Here is a 26513-nt window from a genome sequence, read left to right on the forward strand (position 1 = left end):
AAAGGAAAGGAAATAATGAACCTGTAATATTGATTGTAGAATTTTTAGAAATACAGAATTCAAGCAAGACATGTGGATTATAAATTATAACTTTTTATACATTTATAAAAAGTTATAAATTATATTGATATACAGAGGGCGATGTTTCTACTGGGGTTAGTGATTTAAATTAGATTTGGATACGAGGTTTTTATTGGGTTTATTGCCTCATAAAATGGAATACATAGGATGATTCCATGGGGTTTACAGTGATTTTTTTAGAATAGGGCATAATGATTTCACTGGGCTTACAGTGATTTTTTTTTAAGAACAGAGCATGATTATTCCACTGGGTTTGCATTGATATAATTACAGCAGGAAATGATAATTCTATTGGCTTCATAATGAGATATGTAGAATGGGGCATGATGATTCAACTGGCTTTATAGTGAAATAATTAGACTATGGTATGATGATTCCACTGGGTTTACAGTGATATGAAATAGAGTAGGGTTTGAGGATTTTATAGAAACATAGAAGACTGATGGCAGAAAAAGACCTCATGATCCATCTAGTCTGCCCTTATACTATTTCCTGTATTTTATCTTGGGATGGATATACAGTGATCCCCCGGTTATTGCGTCCCCGACCATTGCGAACAGGGTAATTCGCGATTTTTCAACCCGGAAGTCAAAACACCATCTACGCATGCGTGCCCTTTTTTCTATGGGCACGCATGCGTAGATGGCACCCGGCAGATCAGCTGCTGGGCGGCTTCCCTGGGTCTTCCCCCTCTTGCTGGCGGGAGGGCGAGCAGCGGGCATCAGCAAGGAGTTTCCCCACCGCCCACGCAAACTCCTCGCTGCCGCCCACCCTTCGCCCGCCCACACCGTTCATTCTCGCCGCTTTGGAGCTGAGTCCTGAAGCGAATTCGCTTCAGGACTCAGCTCCAAAGCGGCGAGAGCGAGCGCGGACAAGCCATTCGCTGGCGCTAGCTCTCGCCTGCCTGCCCGCTAGCGAGGAGCCGCCTGCCTGCCCGCTAGCGAGGAGCCGCCTGCCTGCCCGCTAGCGAGGAGCCGAAGATTGGGGGCAGCGCGGCTGTTTTAAAACGTCCCCGCCGACATGGGGGGCTCGCTAGCACACCCCCGAACCCCCAACCCGGGTTTGGGGGTGTGCTAGCGAGCCCCCCATGTCAGCGGGGACGTTTTAAAACACCCGCGCGACTTTCCAATGAGTCCCGAAGACAACGCGTTTGTCTTCAGGACTCATTGGAAAGTCGCGCGGGTGTTTTAAAACGTCCCCGCCGACATGGGGGGCTCGCTAGCACACCCCCAAACCCGGGTTGGGGGTTTGGGGGTGTGCTAGCGAGTCCCCCATGTCGGCGGGGACGTTTTAAAACACCCGCGCGACTTTCCAATGAGTCCCGAAGACAACGCGTTTGTCTTCGGGACTCATTGGAAAGTCGCGCGGGTGTTTTAAAACGTCCCCGCCGACATGGGGGGCTCGCTAGCACACCCCCAAACCCGGGTTGGGGGTTCGGGGGTGTGCTAGCTAGCCCCCCATGTCGGCGGGGACGTTTTAAAACACACGCGCCGCTTTCCAATGAGTCCCGAAGACAAACGTCAAACTTCCCCGTTTGTCTTCGGGACTCATTGGAAAGCGGCGCGTGTTTTAAAACGTCCCCGACATGGGGGGCTCGCTAGCACCCCCCCAAACTCGGGCTGGGGGTTCGGGGGGGTGCTAGCGAGCCCCCCATGTCGGCGGGGACGTTTTAAAACACACGCACCGCCCCCAATCTTCGGCTCCTCGCTAGCGCTGTGGAAGTAAAAACACCATCTGCACATGCGCAGATGGTGTTTTTACTTCCGCAGCGCTACTTCGCGAAATCCCGCTCGTTGCGGGGGGTCCTGGAACGGAACCCTCGCAACGAGCGGGGGATCACTGTATGTTTATCCCAGGCATGTTTAAATTCAGATACTGTGGATTTATCTACCACGTCTGCTGGAAGTTTGTTCCAATGATCTACTATTCTTTCAGTAAAATATTTTCTCATGTTGCTTTTGATCTTTCCCCCAACTAACTTCAGATTGTGTCCCCTTGTTCTTGTGTTCATTTTCCTATTAAAAACACTTCCCTCCTGGACCTTATTTAACCCTTTAACATATTTAAATGTTTCGATCATGTCCCCCCTTTTCCTTCTGTCCTCCAGACTATACAGATTGAGTTCATTAAGCCTTTCCTGATATGTTTTATGCTTGTATAATGCTTATGCATTCTTGTAGCCCGTCTTTGGACCCGTTCAATTTTGTAGGTGAGGTCTACAGAACTGAACACAGTATTCCAAATATGGTCTCACCAGCACTCTATCTAGCGGGATCATAATCTCCCTCTTCCTGCTTGTTATACCTCTAGCTATGCAGCCAAGCATCCTACTTGCTTTCCCAACCGCCTGACTGCACTGTTCACCCATTTTGAGACTGTCAGCAATCACTACCCCTAAATCCTTCTCTTCTGAAGTTTTTGCTAACACAGAACTGCCAATACAATACTCAGATTGAGGATTCCTTTTCCCCAAGTGCATCATTTTACATTTGGAAACATTAAACTGCAGTTTCCATTGCTTTGACCATTTATGTAGTAAAGCTAAATCATTTACCATATTACAGACGCCTCCAGGAATATCAACCCTATTGCATGCTTTAGAGCCATCTGCAAATAGGCAAACCTTCCCTACCAAACCTTCCCCTATGTCACTCACAAACATATTAAAAAGAATAGGACCCAGAACAGACCCTTGGGGCACACCGCTTGTAACCTGTCTCTGCTCAGAATATTCGCCATTAGCAATAACTCTCTGATGTCTATGCTTCAGCCAGCTGCAAATCCATTGAACTATCCAGGGATTAAATCCAATCTTCACTAATTTATCTATCAGCTCTTTATGTGGAACCGTATCAAAGGCTTTGCTGAAGTCCAGGTAGGCAATATCCACGGCACCACCTTGATCCAACATCTTTGTGACATAGTCAAAGAAATCAATGAGATTAGTCTGACATGATTTGCCTTCAGTAAAGCCATGCTGATTTGGGTCCAATAAGTTCTTGTTTTTTAGGTGCTGATTTATCCTCTTTTTGAGTAGAGTCTCCATCATTTTAACTACAACTGATGTCAAGCTAACTGACCTGTAGTTACCAGCTTCTTCTCTACTGCCCTTCTTGTGGATAGGCACAACACTGGCCATTCTCCAATCCTCAGGAACATCTCCTGTTAACAGGGATTGGTTAAACAAATCAGTCGGGGGGGGGGGGTAGCAATGACAGATCTGAGTTCTTTAAAAACTCTGGGGTGGATGCCATCTGGACCCATTGCCTTATTTATCTTTAATCGTTCAAGTTCTTCTAAGATATCGGCTTCTAAGATCACTGGAGCTGAATCCGTACAGCTGGAAGCAATGCTATATCCCTCTATAGTATTATTTTGTAAAGTGTCTGAGAAAACTGAACAAAAGTAGCTATTGAAATAGTCAGCAATCTCCTTATTCCCATTAATGCATGTATTATTCCCGGTACTAAGCTTCATGTTGCTGCAGTTTTTCTTCCTATCACTAATATATCTGAAGACGGTTTTATCCCCCTTCTTTACAGATTTGGCAATTTCTTCCTCTTTTGAGGCTTTAGCAGCATATATTATCTGTTTCACCTCCTTCTGTCTCATTTTATACACCTCTCTATCAGCTATACTTCCAGACTCTTTATACCTCCTATAGGCAGCCTTTTTTCATTGACTATATTGCAAAAACGTGGCAGTCCGGAGGTGGGTTTTCTCATGGAGGCGAGCCTCAGGGGAGTCCCAGGGTCGCAAAAACGGGTGCTTCGCTTGCAACGGAAGTCCGGAGGTGGGGCATCACAGCGGCAGACCAAAAAAGTTAGTAAGAAGAGGCAAAAAAAATCCAAACCCCGGGTTCGTATCTAGAAAAGTTTGTATGACGAGGGGTTCATATGATGAGGTACCACTGTACAGTGATCCCTCGAGTTTCGCGATCTCGATCTTCGTGAAACGCTATATCGCGATTTTAAAAAAAAATTAATTAAAAAAAACACCACTTCCGCGTTTGGCTTCGGGAGTCAGCTGGGAAGCGGCGCGGCTGTTTTAAAAGGTCGCAGCCGGCCTGGGGGGCTTCCCAGCACCCCCCCGAACGCCCAACCTGGGCCCACGCAAAGGGGAAACCCCGGCTCCTCGCTGATGCCCGCCGCTCGCCCGCCCGCCAGCAAGAGGGGGAAGACCCAGGGAAGGTTCCTTCGGCCGCCCAGCAGCTGATCTGCTCGGTAGCGCAGCAGCAGCGAGGAGCCGAATCAGGGTTTCCCCTTTGCGTGGGTGGCGGGGAACGCAAACTCCACCATCTACGCATGCGCGGCCATAGGAAAAAAAGGGCGTGCATGCGCAGATGGTGTTTTTACTTCCGCAACCCTACATCGCGAAAAATCAATTATCGCGAGGGGTCTTGGAACGGAACCCTCGCGATAATAGAGGGATCACTGTACTGTATATCTAAAATGGTATAGAAATCCTGCCCAGCTGGCATATATGATTGGAAGACTAAGCCCTAAATGCTAGCATTGTGGTGGTGCAGTGGGATGATACACACATCTTTATTTATTTATTTATTTGTTTGTTTGCTTGCTTGCTTGTTTGTTTATTTAATTGGATTTATATGTTGCCCCTCTTCAATGACTCGGGGCAGCTCACAGCATGTACAGAAAAACAGAAAACAATAATAACAATCCTATTATACCTTAAAAAACAATCTTAAATTTCTAATTAAAAGCTATCAATATCATTCATTCAGCAGTCAAACTAAGCATTCATCAGTCAGAGGGGAAGAAGGTCTAAGGAACCCCAGGCTTGGTACCAAAGATGAGTTTTTAAAGTTTTTCGGAAGACAAGGAGGGTGGGGGCAGTACGAATCTCTGGGGGGAGCTGATTCCAGAGGGCCGGGCCCCCACAGGGAAGGCTCTTCCCCTAGGTCCCGCCAGCCAACATTGTTTGGTCGACGGGACCCTAAGGAGACCAACTATGTGAGACTTCACAGAGGAATGGGAATGTGGTGGAGACTCAAAAGTTCTGGACTTTAATACTGAAAAATGTAAATGGAATAGTTAAAATGAATTGCGGGTAGGATGGGACATAATAGAAGGAGGTATTAAAGAAACTCAGGGAATGAAGACAGAGGAACAAGAAGTATTAAGGACTATAATAAAAGCTGCTCATGCAACTATAGTTTAGTTGGAAGGATAAAAGTAAATGGACACTAAAACGATGGAATGATTATATATATTTGAACAAGTACAAATGGAAATAACTCATATTATCTCACTGAAGTGTTCATGGGATGAAAAAGCTGAAAGGATAAGAAAAAAATGGAAACTTTATTTTGCATGGGTGGAAAAGGATAAGGCCAATGAAGACATAAAGAAGAAATTGTCTAGAACTCTGATCTGGCTGGGACTATGAATAATAATAAACTTACATTCTCATCCAAACGTATCTTTTATCTCCAGTCCATGAATCATGTTATGGGAAATGAGACTATGGAATGTGCTGAAGTCCTATCCACACCATGCATTTATATGGCTTCACCTCTGTGTGAATCCTTTGATGTCAAGTAAGCTTATTATATATGATGAAGCCCTTTCATCACTCCATGCATTTATTGGACTTGTCCACTATGTGGAGCCTATGATGGGATGTAAGTGCACTGCTTCTTCTAAAGCTCTTTCCACACTCCATGCATTTATATGGTTTCTCCCCTGTGTGGATCCTTTGATGGGATGTAAGTGCACTGCTTGTTCTGAAATTCTTTCCACATTCCATGCACTTATATGGCTTCTCCCCTGTGTGGATCCTTTGATGGGAAGTAAGATTACCATGTTGGCTGAAGCTCTTTCCACACTCCAAGCATTTATATGGTTTCTCCCCTGTGTGGATCCTTTGATGAGATTTAAGCTCACTGCTTGTTCTGAACCTCTTTACACACTCCATGCACTTATATGGCTTCTCCCCTGTATGGATCCTTTGATGGGATTTAAGTTGCTTGCTTGTTATGAAGCTTTTTCCACACTCCATGTATTTATATGGCTTCTTCCCTGTGTGGATCCTTTGATGGGAAGTAAAATTACTATGTTGCCTGAAGCTCTTTCCACACTCCATGCACTTATATGGCTTCTCCCCTGTATGGATCCTTTGATGGCATTTAAGTTGCTTGCTTGTTATGAAGCTTTTTCCACACTCCATGCACTTATATGGCTTCTCCCCTGTGTGGATCCTTTGATGGCATTTAAGATCCTGGCTTGTTCTGAAACCCTTTCCACACTCCGTGCATTTATAAGGTTTGTGCCCTGTGTGGATCCTTTGATGGGAAGTAAGATTACGATGTTGGCTGAAGTCCTTTCCACACTCCAAGCATTTATATGGTTTCTCCCCTGTGTGGATCCTTTCATGAGATTTAAGCTCATTGCTTCTTCTGAACCTCTTTCCACACTCCATGCACTTATATGGCTTCTCCCCTGTGTGGATCCTTTGATGGGAAGTAAAATTACTATGTTGCCTGAAGCTCTTTCCACACTCCATGCATTTATATGGTTTCTCTCCTGTGTGTATCCTTTGATGGCATTTAAGGTCACTGTTTGCTCTGAACCTCTTTCCACACTCCATGCACTTATATGGCTTCTCTCCTGTGTGAATCGTTTGATGGAAAGCAAGATTACCTTGTTCCCTGAAACTCTTTCCACACTCCATGCATTTATAAGGTTTCTGCCCTGTGTGAATCCTGTGATGGAAAGTAAGATGACTATTTTGGCTGAAGCTCTTTCCACACTCCATGCATTTATAAGGTTTCTGCCCTGTGTGAATCCTGTGATGGAAAGTAAGATGACTATTTTGGCTGAAGCTCTTTCCACACTCCATGCATTTATAAGGTTTCTGCCCTGTGTGAATCCTGTGATGAGAAATAAGATGACTATGTCGGCTGAAGCCTTTTCCACACTCCATGCATTTATATGGCTTCTCCCCTGTGTGGATCCTTTGATGGTATTTAAGATCCTGGCTTGTTCTGAAACCCTTTCCACACTCCGTGCATTTATAAGGTTTCTCCCCTGTGTGGATCCTTTGATGGTATTTAAGATCCTGGCTTGTTCTGAAACCCTTTCCACACTCTGTGCATTTATAAGGTTTCTGCCCTGTGTGGATCCTTTGATGGGAAGTAAGATGACCATGTTGGCTGAAGCCCTTTCCACACTCCAAGCATTTATATGGCTTTTCTCCTGTGTGAATCCTTTTATGAACAATAAGAGATCCGTTTTCACAGAAGCCTTTTCCACACTCCATGCACTTATATGGCTTCTTCCCTGTGTGGATCCTTTGATGGGAAGTAAGATTACTACGTTGGCTGAATCTCTTTCCACACTCCATGCACTTATATGGCTTCTCCACTGTGTGGATCCTTTGATGGGATTTAAGTTGGATGCTTGTTCTAAAGCTCTTTGCACACTCCATGCACTCATATGGCTTCTCCCCTGTGTGTATCCTTTTATGGGAAGTAAGATTACTATGTTGGCTGAATCTCTTTCCACATTCCATACATTTAAATGGCTTCTCCCCTGTGTGGATTCTTTGATGGGAAGTAAGATTACCATGTTGGCTGAATCTCTTTCCACATTCCATACATTTAAATGGCTTCTCCCCTGTGTGGATTCTTTGATGGGAAGTAAGATTACCATGTTGGCTGAACCTCTTTCCACACTCCATGCATTTATGTGGCTTCTCCGCTGTGTGGATCTTTTGATGGGAAGTAAGATCACTGCTTGTTCTGAAGCTCTTTCCACATTCCGTGCGTTTATATGGCTTCTTCCTTGCGCATGTCCTTTTATTAGCAATCTTGTTTCCATGTTCATTGCATTTATTTGATGTCTCTCCCCTGTGAAAGCCATTCTGTGACTCAGGAGACTCGTTTTCTTGAATTTGAGCAACAATCGAAGATGAGCTTTCCTTATTCCAGTTATTTGACAGATTTCTTTCCTGCCTGTGGAATTCTGTTTGAATTGCAGCTTTCTTTATTACATCTCCATGTCCAAACACTTTGATTGGTTCTCCAGGGATGTCATTGTCATTATCACCTTCAAAGTAAAAGAGAAATGAAAATGAGAGAAACATTAGGGGAAAAGATCACTCTCTATTTATTTAGATATATGTAAAATGTTTATTGATATAAATAATTACAAGTATATACCAATGTGAAAGAAATGAATATTACTGATAAGTAACTAACAATGTTGGATGTACAGTGATACCTTGTCTTACGAACTTAATTGGTTCTGGGATGAGGTTCATAAGGTGAAACGTTTGTAAGACAAAACATTGTTTCCCATAGGAATCAATGTAAAAACAAATAATGCATGCAAACCCATTAGGAAAATCCAAACTTTAATGCTTAAAACAAAAGTGGCAGGGGGACAAAGTGAAGGCTAACGGAGTGGAGACAGACAGCGAGGAGAAGCGAGGAATGGAGGTCCTAACGAAGGCTAACGCCGCCCCAAATCTCTCCCAAAATCGCCCCTTCAAATCATTCCTACATTGCCCCAAATTCCTCTAAAAATCACCACTCCAAAAGCTTCCTATCTTGCCCCAAATTCCTCCAAAAATCTCTCCCCCAAAAGCTTCCTATCTTGCCCCAAATTGCTTCTAAAATCGCCCCTCCAGTCGCTTCCTATGCCACCCAAATCGAGGTCCTAATGAAGGCAAATGGAGTGAAGAAAGGCAGCAAGGAGAAACGAGGCATTTTGAAAGGAGAGATGAGTTTGGAAGACTTTGGAAGTGATTTGGGGTGGCTTAGGAAGCTTTTGTGGGAGCGATTTTTGGAGGAATTTGGGGCAAGATAGGAAGCTTTTGGGAGAGTGATTTTTGGAGGAATTTGGGGAAAGATAGGAAGCTTTTGGAGTGGCAGTTTTAGCAGTGAGATGGGGTGAAGGAAGCGGCAGGCTAGGGGGGATTTTGGCAGCAGAATGGGGTGGCTGCAGGGAGCAGAGGGGGAGAGGGGAAAGTTGCAGGAAAATGGGGTAGCTCCGGCGTTCCCCGCCTCAGGTGCAAGCAAAAGGGGGCGGGGAATTCTGGTGGGGAATTCCCATGCAAGCAAATGGGAAATCCAGTGGTGACAGTCACAAGGCAGGGGAATCCCTTCGGCAGTCAGAGAGCGCATGCGAAGTAAGAGAGCCCACAGATTCGGGCTCAGGTTCTCAAGAGGGAAAGGGTTTTTAAGATGAGGCAAAGAAATCTTAAACCCCAGGTTTGTATTTCGAAAAGTTCATATGATGGGTTCGCACGACGAGGTATCACTGTATTGGGGTTTTTGTTGTTGTTGTTTGTTTAGGTATTACTTTCCCCATTCTCCTTATCTAATATTTTCTTTTTTCCCTTTTGCTGTATGTATTTGTCTTACTGTTTTTGTTTCTGAGTATGTATGTAAAACTTTTGAAGATTTCAAATAAAAATATTTTTTTTAAAAAGAGAGAAAGTTTAGGGAAAAGGATCACTCTGTCAGAAGTCACATTAATTGCCTCCTTAACTGTGCCAAATTCTATATATATAGTGCATATTTGTATTCTTAAAATGACATGATATAGAAATGATAATATCTCTATTGATGAGGCATAAAACCTTGAATAGGACATTGTCAAAAAATGTGAAATCTGTGTGATGGAGTTTGCCATTACCTCAAAATAAGGAATTATTTTGTCACTAAAATGTTTAAATAGAAATATAAAAACAAATTGGATAGGATACATCTACGCAGAATGCCACACACCTATTTCAAACTTGGGAGCCGAAGAAAACCAGAACTTTTCCTTCTCCTTCTGAAGAGGGGATATCTTTTTAGATATGTTTTAATAAGAATTAACTAATGACATTAACCACAAAATGTCTTCCTGAACTCTCTGACTGGAGAATAGGAAACCCTTACCAAGAGAGGCCACATTCCTATAATTCTCCAGCATGACTTCCCGATACAGAGCTTTTTGGTGAGGATCCAGCTGAGACCACTCCTCCTCTGAGAAATAAACAGCCACCTCCTCAAAGAGCAGAAGACCCTCCTGAAAGGGGGAAAAAGTACAAAACAGACTGAGGACGGACTGCAGGATATTTCCTATTGCTTAGAAATTCCTAAAGCAAACATATACATTAAGATAAGTAGTTATGCTTAGAAAGAATCCATGGTTTAGAGGACAAAATGGACAGAACAAAAAGCGTTTGACTAAAGAAATATTTTGGGCACGCTTTACCAACTTGATTGATTATTTATGATGTTCATTACCATTCAGGTTAAATAAGCCCAGTTTCCTGCTGGATCAATTAATCTTCCAAACATCCAGCCTGCTAGCCAACCATCATCAAAACACTCTTCCTTCTGGATTTATTAATCCATCCACAATCAAAAGGCCCTCAGTGTCTTGAGAGAATCAATGGGCAGGTGGGCCTTGGAAAATCCACTGATAAGTGATACTAATCCTTCAGAAATGTGCCTGTAAACAAAGTAATTCTTTGTAACGTTTTATGAAATGAATTATGTTGTCCGGAGAAGGAGCAATCCTGCTCATGCCCTATACTTTTTCTTCTTTTTTTTTGGCTGGGAAAATCTTGTATTTTATTTTATTTTTTTTAAATATACTTTATTAGTTTATAAAAAAAGAAAGAAAACAGGGGAAAAGGGGGATGGGAATACAAAAAAGAGAAGTGGGAGGGGGAGGGGGTAAATAGTTTATACAACGGCTTATATCTATTATTGCATACACATTCTGAGTATTTGTCTATATGTAAATATTTTGTATTCAATATTCTTATTTGGATAATCTTATAGCTGTAATGTTTAATAGTCCAAGAATAACGTGGAAAGAAAAGGGATAGAAAAGGAAAGCGGGACGAAGGAAAAGAAGAAGAAAGAGAGAAGAGAGAGAAAAAGAGAGGAGGAGGAGTACCTGCAAGCTAGCAGGCATTGGGATTGTGACGGCTTAGTTTGATTATGTTTGTTGTCTTTGTTCATGCCCTATACTTTCATGGAAGTGCTGGGAGAGCTAAACCAGGGATGTCTGTGGTGTGCCATCAACATCCAGAGACTCTGCCCCTCCTCAGGTTGCAAGGAAGCTTCTGGTGTTCTCAGCCCTTGGCTGGCATGTAAATAAGAAAATGGAGAACACTTTCTGAGGAAAACATTTCTTACCCTTTTGCAAAGATGTATTGTACTGCTGCTTGGAATATAAGTCCTTCCCCTCTCCATGGAAGGAAGGTCTGTTTTTTTTTTTTCAGATTTGTCCCAGCCCTCCCATCCTCGTTGAACCTTGGCCTCCCTCTTTGGCTAAAGTACAGGATAAATGGGGGAGAGAGGCCGCCTAGCAAAGGGGCTCACCTGCCTCTCCATGAGACCTCTCAGGTGACGCAGTATTATTATTTATTGGATTTGTATGCCGCCCCTCTCCGCAGACTCGGGGCAGCTAACAACAGTGACAAAACAGTATAATCCAATACTAAAAACAGTTAAAACCCATTATATAAAAACCAATTATACATACAGACATACCATGCATAAAATTTTAAAGGCCTAGGGGGAACGTGTATCTCAATTCCTCCATGTCTGGCGGCAGAGGTGGGTTTTAAGTAGCTTACGAAAGGCAAGGAGGGTGGGGGCAATTCTAATCACTGGGGGGAGTTTGTTCCAGAGGGCCGGGGCCGCCACAGAGAAGGCTCTTCCCCTGGGTCTCGCCAAACGACATTGTTTGGTTGACGGGACCCGGAGAAGACCCACTCTGTGGGACCTAACTGGTCGCTGGGATTTGTGCAGCAGAAGGCGGTCCCTGAGGTAATCTGGTCCGGTGCCATGAAGGGCTTTATAGGTCATAACCAACACTTTGAATTGTGACCAGAAACTGATCGGCAACCAATGCAGACTGCGGAGTGTTGGTGTGACATGGGCATATTTGGGAAAGCCCATGATTGCTCTCGCAGCTGCATTCTGCACGATCTGAAGTTTCCGAACACTTTTCCGAGGTAGCCCCATGTAGAGAGCGTTACAGTAGTCGAGCCTCGAGGTGATGAGGGCATGAGTGACTGTGAGCAGTGACTCCCGGTCCAAGTAGGGCCGCAACTGGTGCACCAGGCGAACCTGGGCGAACGCCCCCCCAAATGCAAAAACTAAAGTTTGAAAGGCATTCTTTCCCAGTTAGCAGCAGAACCAAAATCAAAACAAAGCGCTGCAAGTCCGTGCGCCCTTCCCATTTGTTGCCCCCCTTTTGGGGAAACGTTTCACCACCGCTGGTGTTATTCAGATTATATTCTTTGGAAGGGGGAAGGCGCAGCTGGAGGTGGGCGAGGAAAGCCAGGCTCCCCTTCCCCTATAGTTCTGTAAAGCCCATGAGGTTTTCCGTAGAGAAGCCGATTGTTTCTCACAGGGTTGGCCTCAGCACACGCTTCTGGCAACAAACAGAATAGCGTTGTTGTTTCTCTCCAGGGCCCTTGAAATCCCCTTTCACTTTCCTGTCTTAAAAGTCTGGGCTCTGTCAGTGGGGATGCTTCTTCCTTTCCCCACACAATTCTCAGGAAGAGAAAGGACGCCTGGACATGCAGTGCTATGTTTTGATTTCCACACCGTGTTCTCTGAAAGGACTCGTGGAGAGGTGGTCGAGCCCTTCATCCTTAGTTTCTGGGCTGAAGCAGAGGAGAAAAGCATGGGGGCAGAAGCAAGGCTCCACCTGCTGCTGATGCGTCCTGCAGTGGTCCCACTTTCTCTGAGTGGTGAGCGCATCAAAAACTAAAAGTGGACTTGCGTGCTGACGCTTGCATTGCAGAAGATGGCGAAGGCAGAGAAGAGCCACCCTCCCTTCGGGAAGGAGCCTGCAGGCCATTCAACAGTAGGTCAAGCCGGTCTTATTCAGACCACATCCTACCACGTTTTGGAAAGGAGAAGGTGCAGCTGTTGCTGCCCATGCAGGATTTTTTTTTAAATTCCCTTTCAAAACATGCAGGTACAGCACCTGTAGTAGGTGGGGGGAAAGACATGGGGCCACCCACTTAGTGTCCAGCAGTCACTGCAAGAACATTTCAGGCAGTTGCTGCGAGGCTAGTCCTGCTTTTTCCTTTTGACGCATTCGCAACTCCCTTGCAGCAACTGACATGAGCAACTGCCTGTGCTGGTGCTGGATTCATGGGACCTCTTTCCCCTCCTGGCAGTGCTGGTCTCGGCCACCCTTCTGGACTTACTTTAGCCAAGTATTTATACTTGGCTAAAATCCCAGAGCAAAGATAACACTGTAACAGTTACTAGTTGTAGATAGAGTTCTTAGATGAAGTCCTCAATAAATTATCTGGAGGAGCCAAAAACATTAGCAAAGCCAAGACAGTAACTGTTTAAATCTCAAAGTGAAAAGCAAGAGATAAGAGAAACTAATTGCACAACGAGCGGTGTTGTTTCTCTGCAACAAGGTGGGGCATGCCTCACCCTTAAATATTGTGTGGTCATGACCCAATGACCAACAGCATTAGCTATGAGTGACTCTTCTCCTGGCCAATTAGGCATCTCTCTTCCTTGACCTTCGCACTCTGACATCCATCTCTGCCTCTGATTCAGTGAGCCCTGGCCCTGTTGTGTCATCCCATGATTGGCTGAGCCCTGGCCCTGCTGTGTCATCTCTTGATTGGCTGAGCCCTGACATGCTGTGTCATTCCTGACAGAAAGTGCTGAAGGCCCTGGCCCCTTATCACTGTCCCTGTCAGGTGTTGCGTCTTCGGACTCAGACTCCTTAACTAATTGGGCAGAACGCGAGCGAACCATCATAACTAGTCTTTTAAAAAATTCCTTAAAGGAACCAAAAATAGAGGGCAAAATGGTAGAAGACACTACATGTAGTTCTCAACTAAAAATTATTTTTAGTTTTTAGTCACTGTCGAAAGTTATACAGCAGTGAAAAAAATGACATGCCCATTTTTCACACTTATGACTGTATTACCTGTGCTATCTACCTCCTCTGATTTCCTGAGGGAAATGGAAAATATAAATCAAGTAAATGATTGTTCCTCTCTTACCTGAGTTAGAGCTTCAATCCTGGTTTCTGCTCCCCCAAAACAAAGTGTTAACTTTCTTCTATTCTCCCCTGTGAGGGAGACAGAATTTCAAAAGGCATAATTAGTAAAATGGGAGGAGATATGCTGTAGAGAAAAGGACACAGAAAAGATGAGAAATTTATGAATTCTCAAAGCAGTGGAAGGACCTTATACTACCTCCGGAGGTGTCCTGATTTGGATCTCCCTGACAGATCTCCCTGAAAAACTGTTCTTGAGGGAAGTTTGACGGATGCCTCTTTCTCTCAGAATCTCTGATCTCCATTGCGAAGGACTTGAAATAGGAGAAAAGAATTAATGGTCATCACAAATCATAACGTGGTTTCTTTTCCAGTGAACACCATTGCAAATCACTCAGTGTCGATCCATTAGGCTGGGAAGTAAGAAAGAAATTGCTGTGCAAAATCTTTCTTCTAGAATGGATACAAGAAGTATATAAAGATTAGTGAAGGATTACCGCATAGTATGAATGCCAGGAATGTCTGGTAAGAAGACATCAAAATTTGAATACATTGATCCAAAGGCAAAGACTTTTATAAAGAATATAATGGCTGAACAAGTGAAAGACCTGTGGTTGAAGAGTTTAAAATTGGTATTAAATTATAATGTAAAATTAATCTTTTATTAAATGATGTATCCTTCTACTAAACACTGATAAATTACCAAAGATATATAAAGAAATGTCAAATACATGTTTGAAATTTAAATGCAAAAAAGGAACTTTTTACCAACTCTGCGGGACCTTTGACAAAGCAAAGAAATACAAAGGTCAGATTTATATATTACTTTCAGGAGATTCTCAAAGTGGGTATATGAAATCAAACCAAAAACTTTTCTTTTAGATTTAATACAAAAGAGATTGAAAAACAAGCTTGAATTTTGCAGTTATATATGTTGAGAGTGACAAGAACGCTCTATGCATAAACGCGGAAGGATACTTTAATGGCCACAATGGAGAAGTTTTTGGGAAAACTGATGCAACTACCAGAGATAGCAAAATCAATTACTTTAGTTAAAGAAAAGACCACACCCAACCTTCTTTCTACTTTGCAACCACTATTTGGTTTTGTTCTTGAGATGGAAAAGAATGAAACTTTGAGTTTTGCTCATTATGTAAGTTAAAGAATTTGCCAGTATATATTAAATATGTAAAACATTGAACCTGTAATGTTACCATTTTAACATTTTATGTGACTGTGCTAAAAAAAGTCAATGATTTTCTTTCTTCTCCCCCCGTTTCTTTCCCCTCACTTCCCTTCCCTTCCTTCCCCTCATTTCCTACTTTTTTCATTTTCTGTGTTTTATATATTCATAAGTTTAATAAAACTCTGAAAAGGGTACAAAAATATGAATATATTGTCTATTATATTCAACTTTTTCTGGTGTCCCAAGAGGAAGTCCTCTCACCTGCAAGTCAACCTGCTCCTCCTTCTCCTCCTCCGCCTGGCTCAAGAGGAAGCCTTCCACCAGGGCCACCGCCTGGGCGCTGGTCTCTGCTCCACACTCCCGCACCCAGCTCTCCATCTGCAGGGGCAGAAGGGCCAGGAACTGCTCCAGAACAACCAGGTCCAGCATCTGCGCTTTTGTGTGCTTGTCTGGTCTCAACCATCCACTACAAAAGTAGTGGAGTTGGCTGCAAAGTCCTCGGGGACCCTCATCCTCCTGATATTGGACGCTCCTGAAATTCCAAGCCTGACCTCGTGAAAGGATGGTTCCGTCTTCCAGCATCTTCTGCCCAGTTCTTGCCGAGATCTCCCCATGGATTCCAGACTGAGCACCGGAAGGGCCTTTTCCAGCTCCCCCACTTGCTAAAGGAAGGCTTGCCATTCTTTCTCTGTCCTATAACACAATTATAAATTAATGCAAGGAAAATTGTGAATCTCCAAATGTTTTTTTCATTTTTTTGGAAGTAATATCCATCTGGTTAATTTCCAATGTAGGAAGAAGGCACTGGAAAAAAAATGGAGGCTGGAGGCTGATTGGAAAGGGAAAATAAAATCCTTTTATTGTTGAAGCACAACAGAGGTGGGATTCAGCAGGTTCTCCCCAGTTCTAGAGAATCGGTAGCCGAAAATTTGAGTAGTTCGGAGAACCAGTAAATATCACAACTCACTGGCCTTACCTCCATCTCTTCTCTGCCTTTCAAGTCTCAGCTAATCAGGAGGAAATGGGAATTTTACAGTAAGCTTCCCATATGCCCACCAAGCCATTCCCACCAAACCACCCCCACACCCACCAAGCGACACCATGACCACTAAGCCACTCCATGCCCATAGAATCGGTAGCAAATATTCTTGAATCCCACCACTGAAGCAGAACCACCAATCTCATGTGATTCTGAGACAGCTGAAAAAATGGATTTTAGAGTGGGTGGATTTTATATCTTCTGGATTCCTATGGGGTCATGTAGGGGTCATGATTGGCTCTATAGACAAAAGGAGAAATTGCAAGTCCAAGGCTGTTTGTCTGAACTAACTTTGTCAACCTTTGCCTTAAATTGTGTTGCATATCTGAGGTTTCTGCCTAACCCAGGCTTTCTGAAAGGATTACCAAAGCTGGATTTCTAAAAGCTGGCCTCCTCAGTTTCCATTTGGGACAGGGAGACTGAGGCTGGTTGCTGCCAACCCAAATATTTCATTCTTCAGGGTGGGGTAGGGTTCCCACACATTCATAGCAATGTTCAGTTAGCCATGGGAATACCTGAAGTCCTCATTGCCGAAGATCTACATATTGTGATTCTCCTATAACAGGGGTTGGCAACCCGCGGCTCTGGGCCTGCATGCATCTCTTTGGGCGTTCTCCTGTGGCTCTCTGTTCCATCACTGGCTAGCTTCTCCCCTCCCCCACCTCTCTCTCACCTGGCAGGAGAAGGTAAGGGCAATAGCGGGAATGGAGAAGTGGCTGGGGCCAATTCTCCGGCGCTGGTTGAAGAACCATCACCACCTCTGGCGGAGACTTCCCTTCAGGCAACCCTCCTCACCCTCAAATGACCCCCTGGATGGATGTGGTGGGGCTGGGAGTGTACGCATGCACAGGGAGACCCTTCTCAAGCGACTTTCCAAATGCCGTAAAGGCGCATGCAGTGGTTGGCCGGCCGCTAAAGGAAGGTCTATGTATCTGGCTTCTCTCCTGCCCCCCCTCCCCCAGCTCCTTGGCTGAGTGGTGAAAGCATAAGCTTCGGCTCAAAGTAGCAGGAAGCGAATTCTTAAGTGTTTTGGTGCTCACTTAAGGAGGATCTCCCTGCACACACGCACTCTCCTGCCTCTGCCACAGCTAGCCAGGGAATCAAGAGAGTGGGAGGAGGGTTGTAAGCCTCCTCTGTTGGTGATAAGAAGGGGAGAGAAATGGGAGAGAGAGACTAGAGAAAGAGAGAGATGCAGGAGAGAGCAATGAGAGAGGGAGATATGAGAGAGGGAGAGAAAGAGATGGGAGGGAGACAGGGGAGAGGGAGAAAGAGAGAGAGGGGGGAAAGGGAGGAAGGAAGAGAGAGAGACAAAATAGGAAGAAAGGGAGAGAAAGAAACAGCGAAAGGGAGGGAAGAAGGGAGAAAGAAAAATAGAGAAAGGGGGAGAAAGAGAAAAAAGAAAGAGGGAGAAAGGGAAGAGAGAGAAAGAGAAAAAAGAGAGGAAGGGAGAAAGAAAGAAAGAAAGAAAGAAAGAAAGAAAGAAAGAAAGAAAGAAAGAGCTCAAAGGGTTAGGGGAAAGAGAGAGTCTGGAATCCTAGAAAGGCACAAACTGAATGATGGCATTTCCTTCCCAACTTGTAACAGGCGCCGGAAGCTGAAGTGTTCCCCCTGGTGGATTTTCTGTGTATGGGAGATTCTCATGCAAAGAGCAGAGAAATATTGCATTGCCTTTTATAAAAGAAAAGAAAGAGAAGCTTTTATTTTTTTCCACAGTCTCCATATATGCGCCCATGCACATACCATGAATCATAGCAAGATATGAACAGTTACACATTTCTATAATATGAATCAGAGGTATACAGTAATAGGAATATCTCTGGTTTCAGTTTTATACTTGTTTCACCATTTTTTCTATAGAAACATAGAAGACTGACGGCAGAAAAAGACCTCATGATCCACCCTTATACTATTTTCTTTATTTTATCTTAGGATGGATATATGTTTATCCCAGGCATGTTTAAATTCAGTTACTGCGGATTTATCAACCACGTCTGCTGGAAGTTTGTTTATCCACATTTGAATTGAGTTCCAATATGCTTGTGTTTCTGCACATGTCCACCCTATATTTTTTTGTGTTTTGGTTTTTTTTTACTTTTATGCCCTTTCTCTCTGAACTTACAACATATAATAAAGCAATATATAACATTTTAGATCCAATTAATTAAATATAAAATATCAAAACCCCAAATGCTATAAAAAATAGTCAATCCCATTTAATCAACTTTTTCACAACACATTAATCAGTCAGTGGGCAAGAATCTAATGGCCCCAAGCCTGGCGGCATAAATGAGTCTTAAGACTCTTGTGCAAGGCAAGGAGGGTGGTGGCAGTACAAATCTCTAGGGGGAGCTGATTCCAGGGCTGGGGCCCCCACAGAGAAGGCTCTTCCCCTAGGCCCCACCAAATGACATTGTCTAGCTAGTTGACGGGATGTGGAGAAGGCGAACTCTGTGGGACCTAACCGGTCGCTAGGATTTGTGCGGAAGAAGGTGGTCCCGTAGGTATTCTGGCCCGATGCCAAAGTGTTTGGTCGGATTTGGATTTAGTTTTTCTTTAGCACTTTTCTAGACATCTCTTCTGGCATTTCATCCCCCGGAGTTCATCAGTGAACCAAGGAGATCTCCAAGGTCTACTACAACACAGAGGTCGCAAAGGCGCAATTCGGTCTAGAGCCCCCGCTGCCGCCATATTCCAAGCAGCAGTAAAGGACTCTGACAAACTGCATACAAGCAAATTCAGTAAAACTCCAAGCGCCTTCTTAAAGTCCTCTGGGTCCATCAGGTGTCTGGGGCGGACCCACAAACCTAAACACTCAAAGAGCCATTAGAACCCATTTCTCACAGGAAAAAAAACACTGGGAGCCACTAAACCTGAGTGGACATGGCTAACTTGACATCACTCACTCCCACACAGTCACATGAACCCACCTAGCCACGCATACCCAGCCGGTCATTCGGACAGAGAACTGGGAACCACAAAACCCTTCTATGTCTCTCTCTCTCCTCCCCCCCGCCTCTCTGAAATCTCTGTGTTAAAGTTTTAAGTCTTAGTTAAACTGTACATTGAATAAAACTTGATATCATACTTAATAATGATATTATTTATTGATAAAATTATATTCATTTATTGTAATTTATTGTATGCATAAAATAAAATTGTGGCAATGACTGAGAAACACTAATGTGAACAATGGGCTTGCCTTGGGTATGTCAGGTTTGTATGATGTTGTCTTTAATTTTAGGCATAATTCCAGGTTCTCATCAATAAGACAACTTCTCAATTTATTCTTGACAAGGTTCATGCTTGAAAATAATTGTTCACATAAATATGTAGACCCCAATAAGGAAAGAACAGCAAACGCTAGTTTTTTCAGTTGGTTATATGAGTCAGGAATAATATTCCAGATGTTAAAAATCAACGTATCTTCTTTCTCCAGGTTAATAGCAACAGTCAGAATGACTTCCAGCCTATGCCTGGCAAAGCTGTAAAATAAGGATCTTTGGACCTGCAGCCTGCTTTTGAGTCATCTTCTTTCAACATCTCTTCCAAAACTCTGCCTGTTTTCAGTTCCTCTGGATTCCAGTGGGCTCTTTTATGACTTGTGGAGCCGGCAGCTGCTGACTCCACGGACCGGTGCAACATGCCCCGCGGCCCGGTACTGGCCCGGTACTGGTCCGCGGCCCGGTGGTTGGGGACCCCGCTTTAGACTGAAGAAATATTTCAGGCAAGTTTCGTCCACTTGACTGATACTGCAGGACTTTCAGTGCAATTCAGTGAAAAGTAGCCACACTGGATGAATTGATCTACCTCTTTCTATCTGTCCATCAGTCCATCCATCTATCCATCCATCAATCAAAAGACTCTCAATGTCTAGAAAGAATCAATTGGCAGGTGGGCTTTCAAAACCTCACCCGTCAATGACCCAGATCCTCCTTTTGTTTGCAGAAGAAGCTGCAGTGGCGCAGTGGTTAGAATTCAATACTACAGACTACATCTGCTCACTGCTGGCTGCCTGCAATTTGGCAGTTCGAATCTCACCAAGCTCAAAGTTGACTCCACCTTCCATCCTTCCGAGTTCAATACGAGGACACAGATTGTTGGAGGCAATATGCTGATTCTCTGTAAACTGCTTAAAGAGGGCTGCAAAATGCCTTGAAGCAGTATATAAGTCTAAATGCTATTGCTAAATGCTATAGTCTGCCTTATCTTTTAACCCGATCTGCTTAATTGGCTCATACAATAATTACTGATTGCAAAGAAAGCTTTTTAAAAGTGGCAGTGTTCCCATATGAGTAATTAGTTTTGACATCTTTGCACAATTCCAAATCAAAGAATTACAAACAAGTCCATTGAAGGTTTTATAAAGAAATTAGTTACAAAGAGATTCAATACTAGTCATTAATAAAAAATGTTTCTTAAGAATCTTGAATCTTCTATATGCTCAGGGCCACAAAAACAACTCATCCCCCCAAAAGAGAGTAAAATATAAGGAAACAATTCTATGTACTTTGCTTCATTAAAGAAAGACAGAATAAAAATCCAATAAATTTCTCTTCTTACCTGTGTTGAAGATTCAATCACTGTTTCAGCTCCATAAGGAACAGTCAATTTCCTTCTATCCTTCCCTGTGAGACAGACAGAATTTTAAAACCGCAGAATTCAAAAAAAATAGGAACAGGTGTTTTAATGAAGAGAAAACAAAGAGAAGATGAGAAAGCTAGGAGAGGAAGGACCTCTGTTTTACCTCCCGAGGTGTCCTGATTTGGAACTTCCTGACAGATCTTCCCGAAAAATAGTTCTTGCGGGAGATTTGATGGATGCCTCTTTATCTCAGGATTTCTAATCTTCACTGCAAAGGACTTGAAATAATAGGCAGGAGAAAAGAATTAATAAACATCACACATCATGAAGAGGATTCCTGTTCTATGGACACCAATTCAAAGCCCCCAATGTCCATCAGTGAGGCTGGAAAGAAGGAAGAAACAGCTGACCCATATCTTTCTTGCAGAATGGAGAATGAAATAATGTCCCAAATAACAATGAAACCTTTCCACATATTATAAACACTACAGATCGCTGGTAGGTGTTCTGTCGAGGTCTCTGATAGAATCCTCCTGAAAATTCACAGATACAAAGTTCAGACACACACACGTTTGAAAATTCAAAACAATGTTCTTTATACCAAATAAACGAAGCACTCTTTTTGTATAGCAAAGAGCACTCGTCTCCAACCAAACTGGTGATTGGTACAAATCCCTTATCAGTTCTGAGATACTTAGCTTGCAGCTGTGAGGCAATTCACAGTCCTTCTTCTTTCACAAAGTGAAACACACTTTGCTCTGCTTTAGTTTCAAAGTGGGGGAAAAAGCAACACACCAAGGTCGAAGTTAGCAAAGCAGTCACGAAACACAATGATCAGATAATCCTCCACAATGGCCAAACCCATAGGCTGCTATTTATAGCAGCCTCACTAATTACCACAGCCCCACCCAACCATAGGTGGCCTCATTTTCTTTGATAATAATCTCTCAGTTGTTGCTGCCTATGCATCGTTCTCCACATGCGTGGCTGTATCATTAACTCTTGTTCCGAATCCAAGGAGGAGCTTGATAATTGATCTCCTTCTGAGCTGTTTGCCACACTCTCCTCCTCCCTGTCACTCATGTCTTCTTGGTCAGAGGAGCCTTCATTAGCAGATTCCACCGGGAGCAAAGCAGGCCTGCGGCATGTGGATGTCTCCCCCACATCCACAGTCCTTGGGGCAGGAGCTAGGCCAGAGCGAACCACAACAGTAGGGAAGGGTTAAGAATTCAAGTATATTATCTATTTACTAAGTTTATATATTGCCCCTCTCACTGATAAAGTGACATTACATTTAAATCTTTTCTAATCTCCCATTATGATGATCGTCTCTTACCTGCAACTCAACCTGCTCCTTCTTCTCCTCCTTCTCCGCCTGGCTCAGGAGGAAGCCTTCCACCAGGGCCACCGCCTGGGAGGTGGTCTCTGCTCCACACTCCCGCACCCAGCTCTCCATCTGCAGGGGCAGAAGCGCGAGGAACTGCTCCAGAACAACCAGGTCCAGCATCTGCGCTTTTGTGTGCTTTTTTGGGCTCAACCATTGAGTACAAAAGTAATGGAGTCGGCTGCAAAGTCCTCGGGGACCTTCATCCTCCTGATATTGGACGCTCCTGGATTTCCAGGGCTGAATGTCTGAGATTTTCTGCCCAGTTCTTCCGCAAATCTTCCCTTGGTTTCCAGGCCAAATACCAGAAGGGCCTTTTCCAGTTCCCTCACTTCCTAAAGGTTCACTTTCCATTCTTTTTCTGTCTTGTAATGCAACTCCAGATGGGTCCAGGGGATCTTGTGGATCTCCAAACACCTTTTCATTCACAGGACCATTCCTCTAAGCCACACTAATGACCAGAACAAGTCATTCTGTTGTCCTTGTTCAAGAGACATTTTTGCCTCTACAAGAACATGTACAAATGGCATCCAATTTGTGTATCTGAGATAAATTAGAAAGCAATGGATTTAATCCCTGAAGAACACTTATCCCAATGGAAGAAAGTGTTTCTAACATAGTATAGGATTATAGAGGCAATGAGCAGTTAGTGCCTATGCATTAATGACTAATAATTATTTTTTGAATCCCACTTTATTTACAACCATTACAATGGCACCAGAAACAGTGGCTTAAAACTGTTTTTCAAATTTATGACCATTGTAGCATTTGGACAACTGGCATGAATTTATGAAGGTTTCAAATGCCCCGAGACCAAGTGATCAAGATAGGTCTTGCTTTATAAAAATCCACACCTGCATTTAAATTATTAAATTAAATTAAATTATTTATTAGATTTGTATGCCGCCCCTCTCCAAAGACTACCTACCAAGCAGGGTTCACACAACATGCCAAATGCTTAGCAGGTTAACCAATTGTGAAAGAATAGAATAGAATAGAATTATTTATTGGCCAAGTGTGATTGGACACACAAGGAATTTGTCTTGGTGCATATGCTCTCAGTTCCATTCACATAAGTTCCGTTCATATAAAATGAAATGACCCTGTTTAGGATGTTACGACTTTCCTTTCTTCCGGGTTTGCTTTTTAAGAGCCAAATCGCACAATTACATGCAGGCAACTTCACACAACATACTCCAAACACAAATACATTTCTATGGGTGGCCAGGGAAATTGAACCAACAAACAAAAAAATAAATAAATTAGATAATAATTAAAACGAGCCTTGGTGGCGCAGTGATTAAAGTGCAGTAGTGCAAGCTGAGTCTGCTGACTGCAGTTCACCAGTTCAAATCTCACCAGTTCAAATCTCACCAGGCTTCGGAGAGGGGCGGCATACAAATCTAAGTAATAAATAAATAAGGTTGACTTAGCCTTTTACTCAGGTGAGTAAAATGAGGGCGATATGCTGACTCTGTAAACCGCTTAGAGAGGGCTGTAAAGCACTGTGAAGCGATATATAAATCTAAGTGCTATTGCTGCCCCGAGTCTACGGAGAGGGGCGGCATACAAATCTAATAAATAATCATAATAATAATAATAATAATAATAATAATAATAATAATAATAAACAAATAAAGTAACGCAGGGGCTGAATTCACAAAAACTTCATTCAAACTTAATATTAACCGCTCCAAACTTGACTGTAAAAAATATGACTTCAGCAACCGAGTTGTCGAAGCGTGGAACTCATTACCTGTCAACCCCTAACCTCTAACCCCCAACATTTTTCCCTTAGACTATCCACGATAGACCTCTCCAGGTTCCTTAGAGGTCAGTAAGGGGCGTGCATAAGTGCACCAGTGTGCCTTTTGTCCCCTGTCCAATTGTCTCTCCTTATCTCATTTATCTTTTCTTCCTTTCTAATATCTTTTCTTCTATTCTTTTCTTTACTTATATTATTACATATCTTTCTCTTCAATGTGTATTATGTATTGGACAAAATAAATAAATAAATAAATAAAATAAATAAAAACACCAGGGGTTGATGATGCCCAGATTCACTCACCCTCTCAAGACAAATTGAACTGCTGACATTCCAATCCTATTTTAGTGCCATCCAGCACAGAAGGCGAAGGCGGGCACAAGCACCTGCAGTTCCTCCCTTGCAAATCCCCCCCCCCTTATCTCCTGCTCGAGATTTGCTATGCAAGCAATCTCCCCAACACCCAAGAACTTCACCGAGGATATGGGGTGTGTGAAGGATTCCCCCAGGACATCTCTTCCTCTCCGAGGATTTGGATTTAATCCTGGAGCAACGTGGCTGGTCTGGATCACGGCTTTGCCTCTACCAGCCAAGCGGCAGGGTAACATAGGGTCCGGCCTCTCCCTCTCCCGGGATTTAGAAGATCGAACCTGCAGGAGGATTTTGCATCTGTCCCTCCTTCCTTCACTACCGCGACAACTCTCTGCCTCCCTTTGCACGGGAAGAGTCACCCTCCCCGCCCACCTCCAGCATTCTTCCGTTTGCAGTCTTTTTAAACCCCTGAGCTGCTCAAGGGTTTAAAAAGAAAGAGAATGCAGCATCCTAGAGGGGCAAGACTCATTGACGTCACTTCCTTCCCGTTCTACTATGGTTTAACCACCTGTGCCCCAATGCTGAAGCCCTTTGGGGTTGTCTTCTCTTTGCAGAGAGAGGTCTCTAGTGCAGGGGTAGGCAAAATTGGCTCTTCTATGACATGTGGACTTCAACTCCCAGAATTCCTGAGCTATTATGATTGGTTTTGGAATTCTGGGAGTTGAAGTCCACAAGTCATAGAAGAGCCAACTCTGCCTATCCCTGCTCTAGTGCATTCTGTGTGCTGCACACAGGGGGGAAAAGATGCATTTTCCCATTGGGGCCCAGAGGAAAGGAGGATGCTGTTTCCCCCCTGATCAATAAAATCCTTCTGAATCTAATTACTTTTGACAGCGTTAGACCCATAGGCACTATTCTGTTTTGAAAAAAGTTTCTGTAGAAAACCACAAAGGGAGTAAAAAAAACACAAATTCAGCTTATTTTTTACTTGAGAGATTCTCTTGATTCTGCATGCCCTGAAAAAGATTAGCAGTCAGCTCTCATGGGCTTTTAATGTTGTCTTATAACAAACAACAATATCGCAACCCTCTCATAGGCCTTGCAATGTTCCAAACTTTCTGACTGGAATACAACATGCAAATTTCATTGGTTGCCTTTATGGATGACCTATGCGCTGCAGAGCAAAGTGGTTAGTGTGAAGTACTGCAGGCCACTTCTGCTGACTGCCAGCTGCCTGCAATTTCAAACTATCTAAGCCAAGTCAAACAATCAATCTCAAACAATGTAAGTCCTAGAGCTCACTGTAACAGCATTGCCAAAAAGGCATTAAGAATTATTAAACTAATTTTGTGATGTTTCTTCAGTAATACTGCACTGCCAACTTGTTAACTTAGTGAGCTGCCTTTTTGGCAACACGGAATTATGGATCTAATTTCTCACTTGAAATCTGGAAAGTACAGCTGGTACCACCCTGATATAATTAAAAATAATGCAGCATAGTGCTCTACTATGCTGGCATCATTCTTCACAGCAATTTGTTAGCCCTGCCAGGTCTCAGCCCAGCTCAGAGGCAGCCAGGGAAAAGCCGGTGACTACGTTCCACGCATGCATGAACACATAAGCATGTGCGAAAGCAACTTTGGACACTTAGGATTTGTTCTGGTCCAGCTAATGCAAATTGATATACAGAGGGCATGATGTTTCTACTGGGGTTAGTGATTTAAATTAGATTTGGATACGAGGTTTTTATTGGGTTTATTGCCTCATAAAATGGAATACATAGGATGATTCCATGGGGTTTACAGTGATTTTTTATAGAATAGGGCATAATGATTCCACTGGGCTTACAGTAATTTTTTTTTAAAGAACAGAGCATGATTATTCCACTGGGTTTGCATTGATATAATTACAGCAGGAAATGATAATTCTATTGGCTTCATAATGAGATATGTAGAATGGGGCATGATGATTCAACTGGCTTTATAGTGAAATAATTAGACTATGGTATGATGATTCCACTGGGTTTACAGTGATATGAAATAGAGTAGGGTTTGAGGATTTTATAGAAACATAGAAGACTGATGGCAGAAAAAGACCTCATGATCCATGTAGTCTGCCCTTATACTATTTCCTGTATTTTATCTTGGGAT

At 43.3% G+C, this 26513-nt stretch overlaps 1 protein-coding gene across 2 annotated transcripts in view; it reads right to left on the reverse strand.

Moving 5' to 3' along the window:
* The window catches only part of LOC139160337 (zinc finger protein 160-like), a 47334-nt gene extending 22516 nt beyond the window's left edge, over positions 1 to 24818 (reverse strand). The window contains exons 1-9 of one of the 2 annotated variants that reach the window (XM_070738102.1): positions 24355 to 24818; positions 22239 to 22829; positions 21066 to 21180; positions 20882 to 20946; positions 15544 to 15975; positions 14296 to 14410; positions 14101 to 14168; positions 9992 to 10121; positions 5714 to 8150 (exon numbers count right to left, since the gene is read on the reverse strand). In XM_070738102.1, coding sequence (XP_070594203.1) covers positions 5714 to 8150; positions 9992 to 10121; positions 14101 to 14168; positions 14296 to 14410; positions 15544 to 15975; positions 20882 to 20946; positions 21066 to 21180; positions 22239 to 22640 — 3764 coding nt within the window. In that variant the 5' untranslated portion in view covers positions 22641 to 22829; positions 24355 to 24818. Of the gene's footprint in view, positions 1 to 5388; positions 8151 to 9991; positions 10122 to 14100; positions 14169 to 14295; positions 14411 to 15543; positions 15976 to 20881; positions 20947 to 21065; positions 21181 to 22238; positions 22830 to 24354 lie in introns of those variants that run through there. The other variant, XM_070738103.1, reaches the window with a different exon arrangement.
* Between the last annotated feature and the right edge of the window lie 1695 nt (positions 24819 to 26513).

Source organism: Erythrolamprus reginae, chromosome 2 (assembly GCF_031021105.1).
Source record: "Erythrolamprus reginae isolate rEryReg1 chromosome 2, rEryReg1.hap1, whole genome shotgun sequence".
NCBI classification, from domain to species: domain Eukaryota; kingdom Metazoa; phylum Chordata; class Lepidosauria; order Squamata; family Dipsadidae; genus Erythrolamprus; species Erythrolamprus reginae.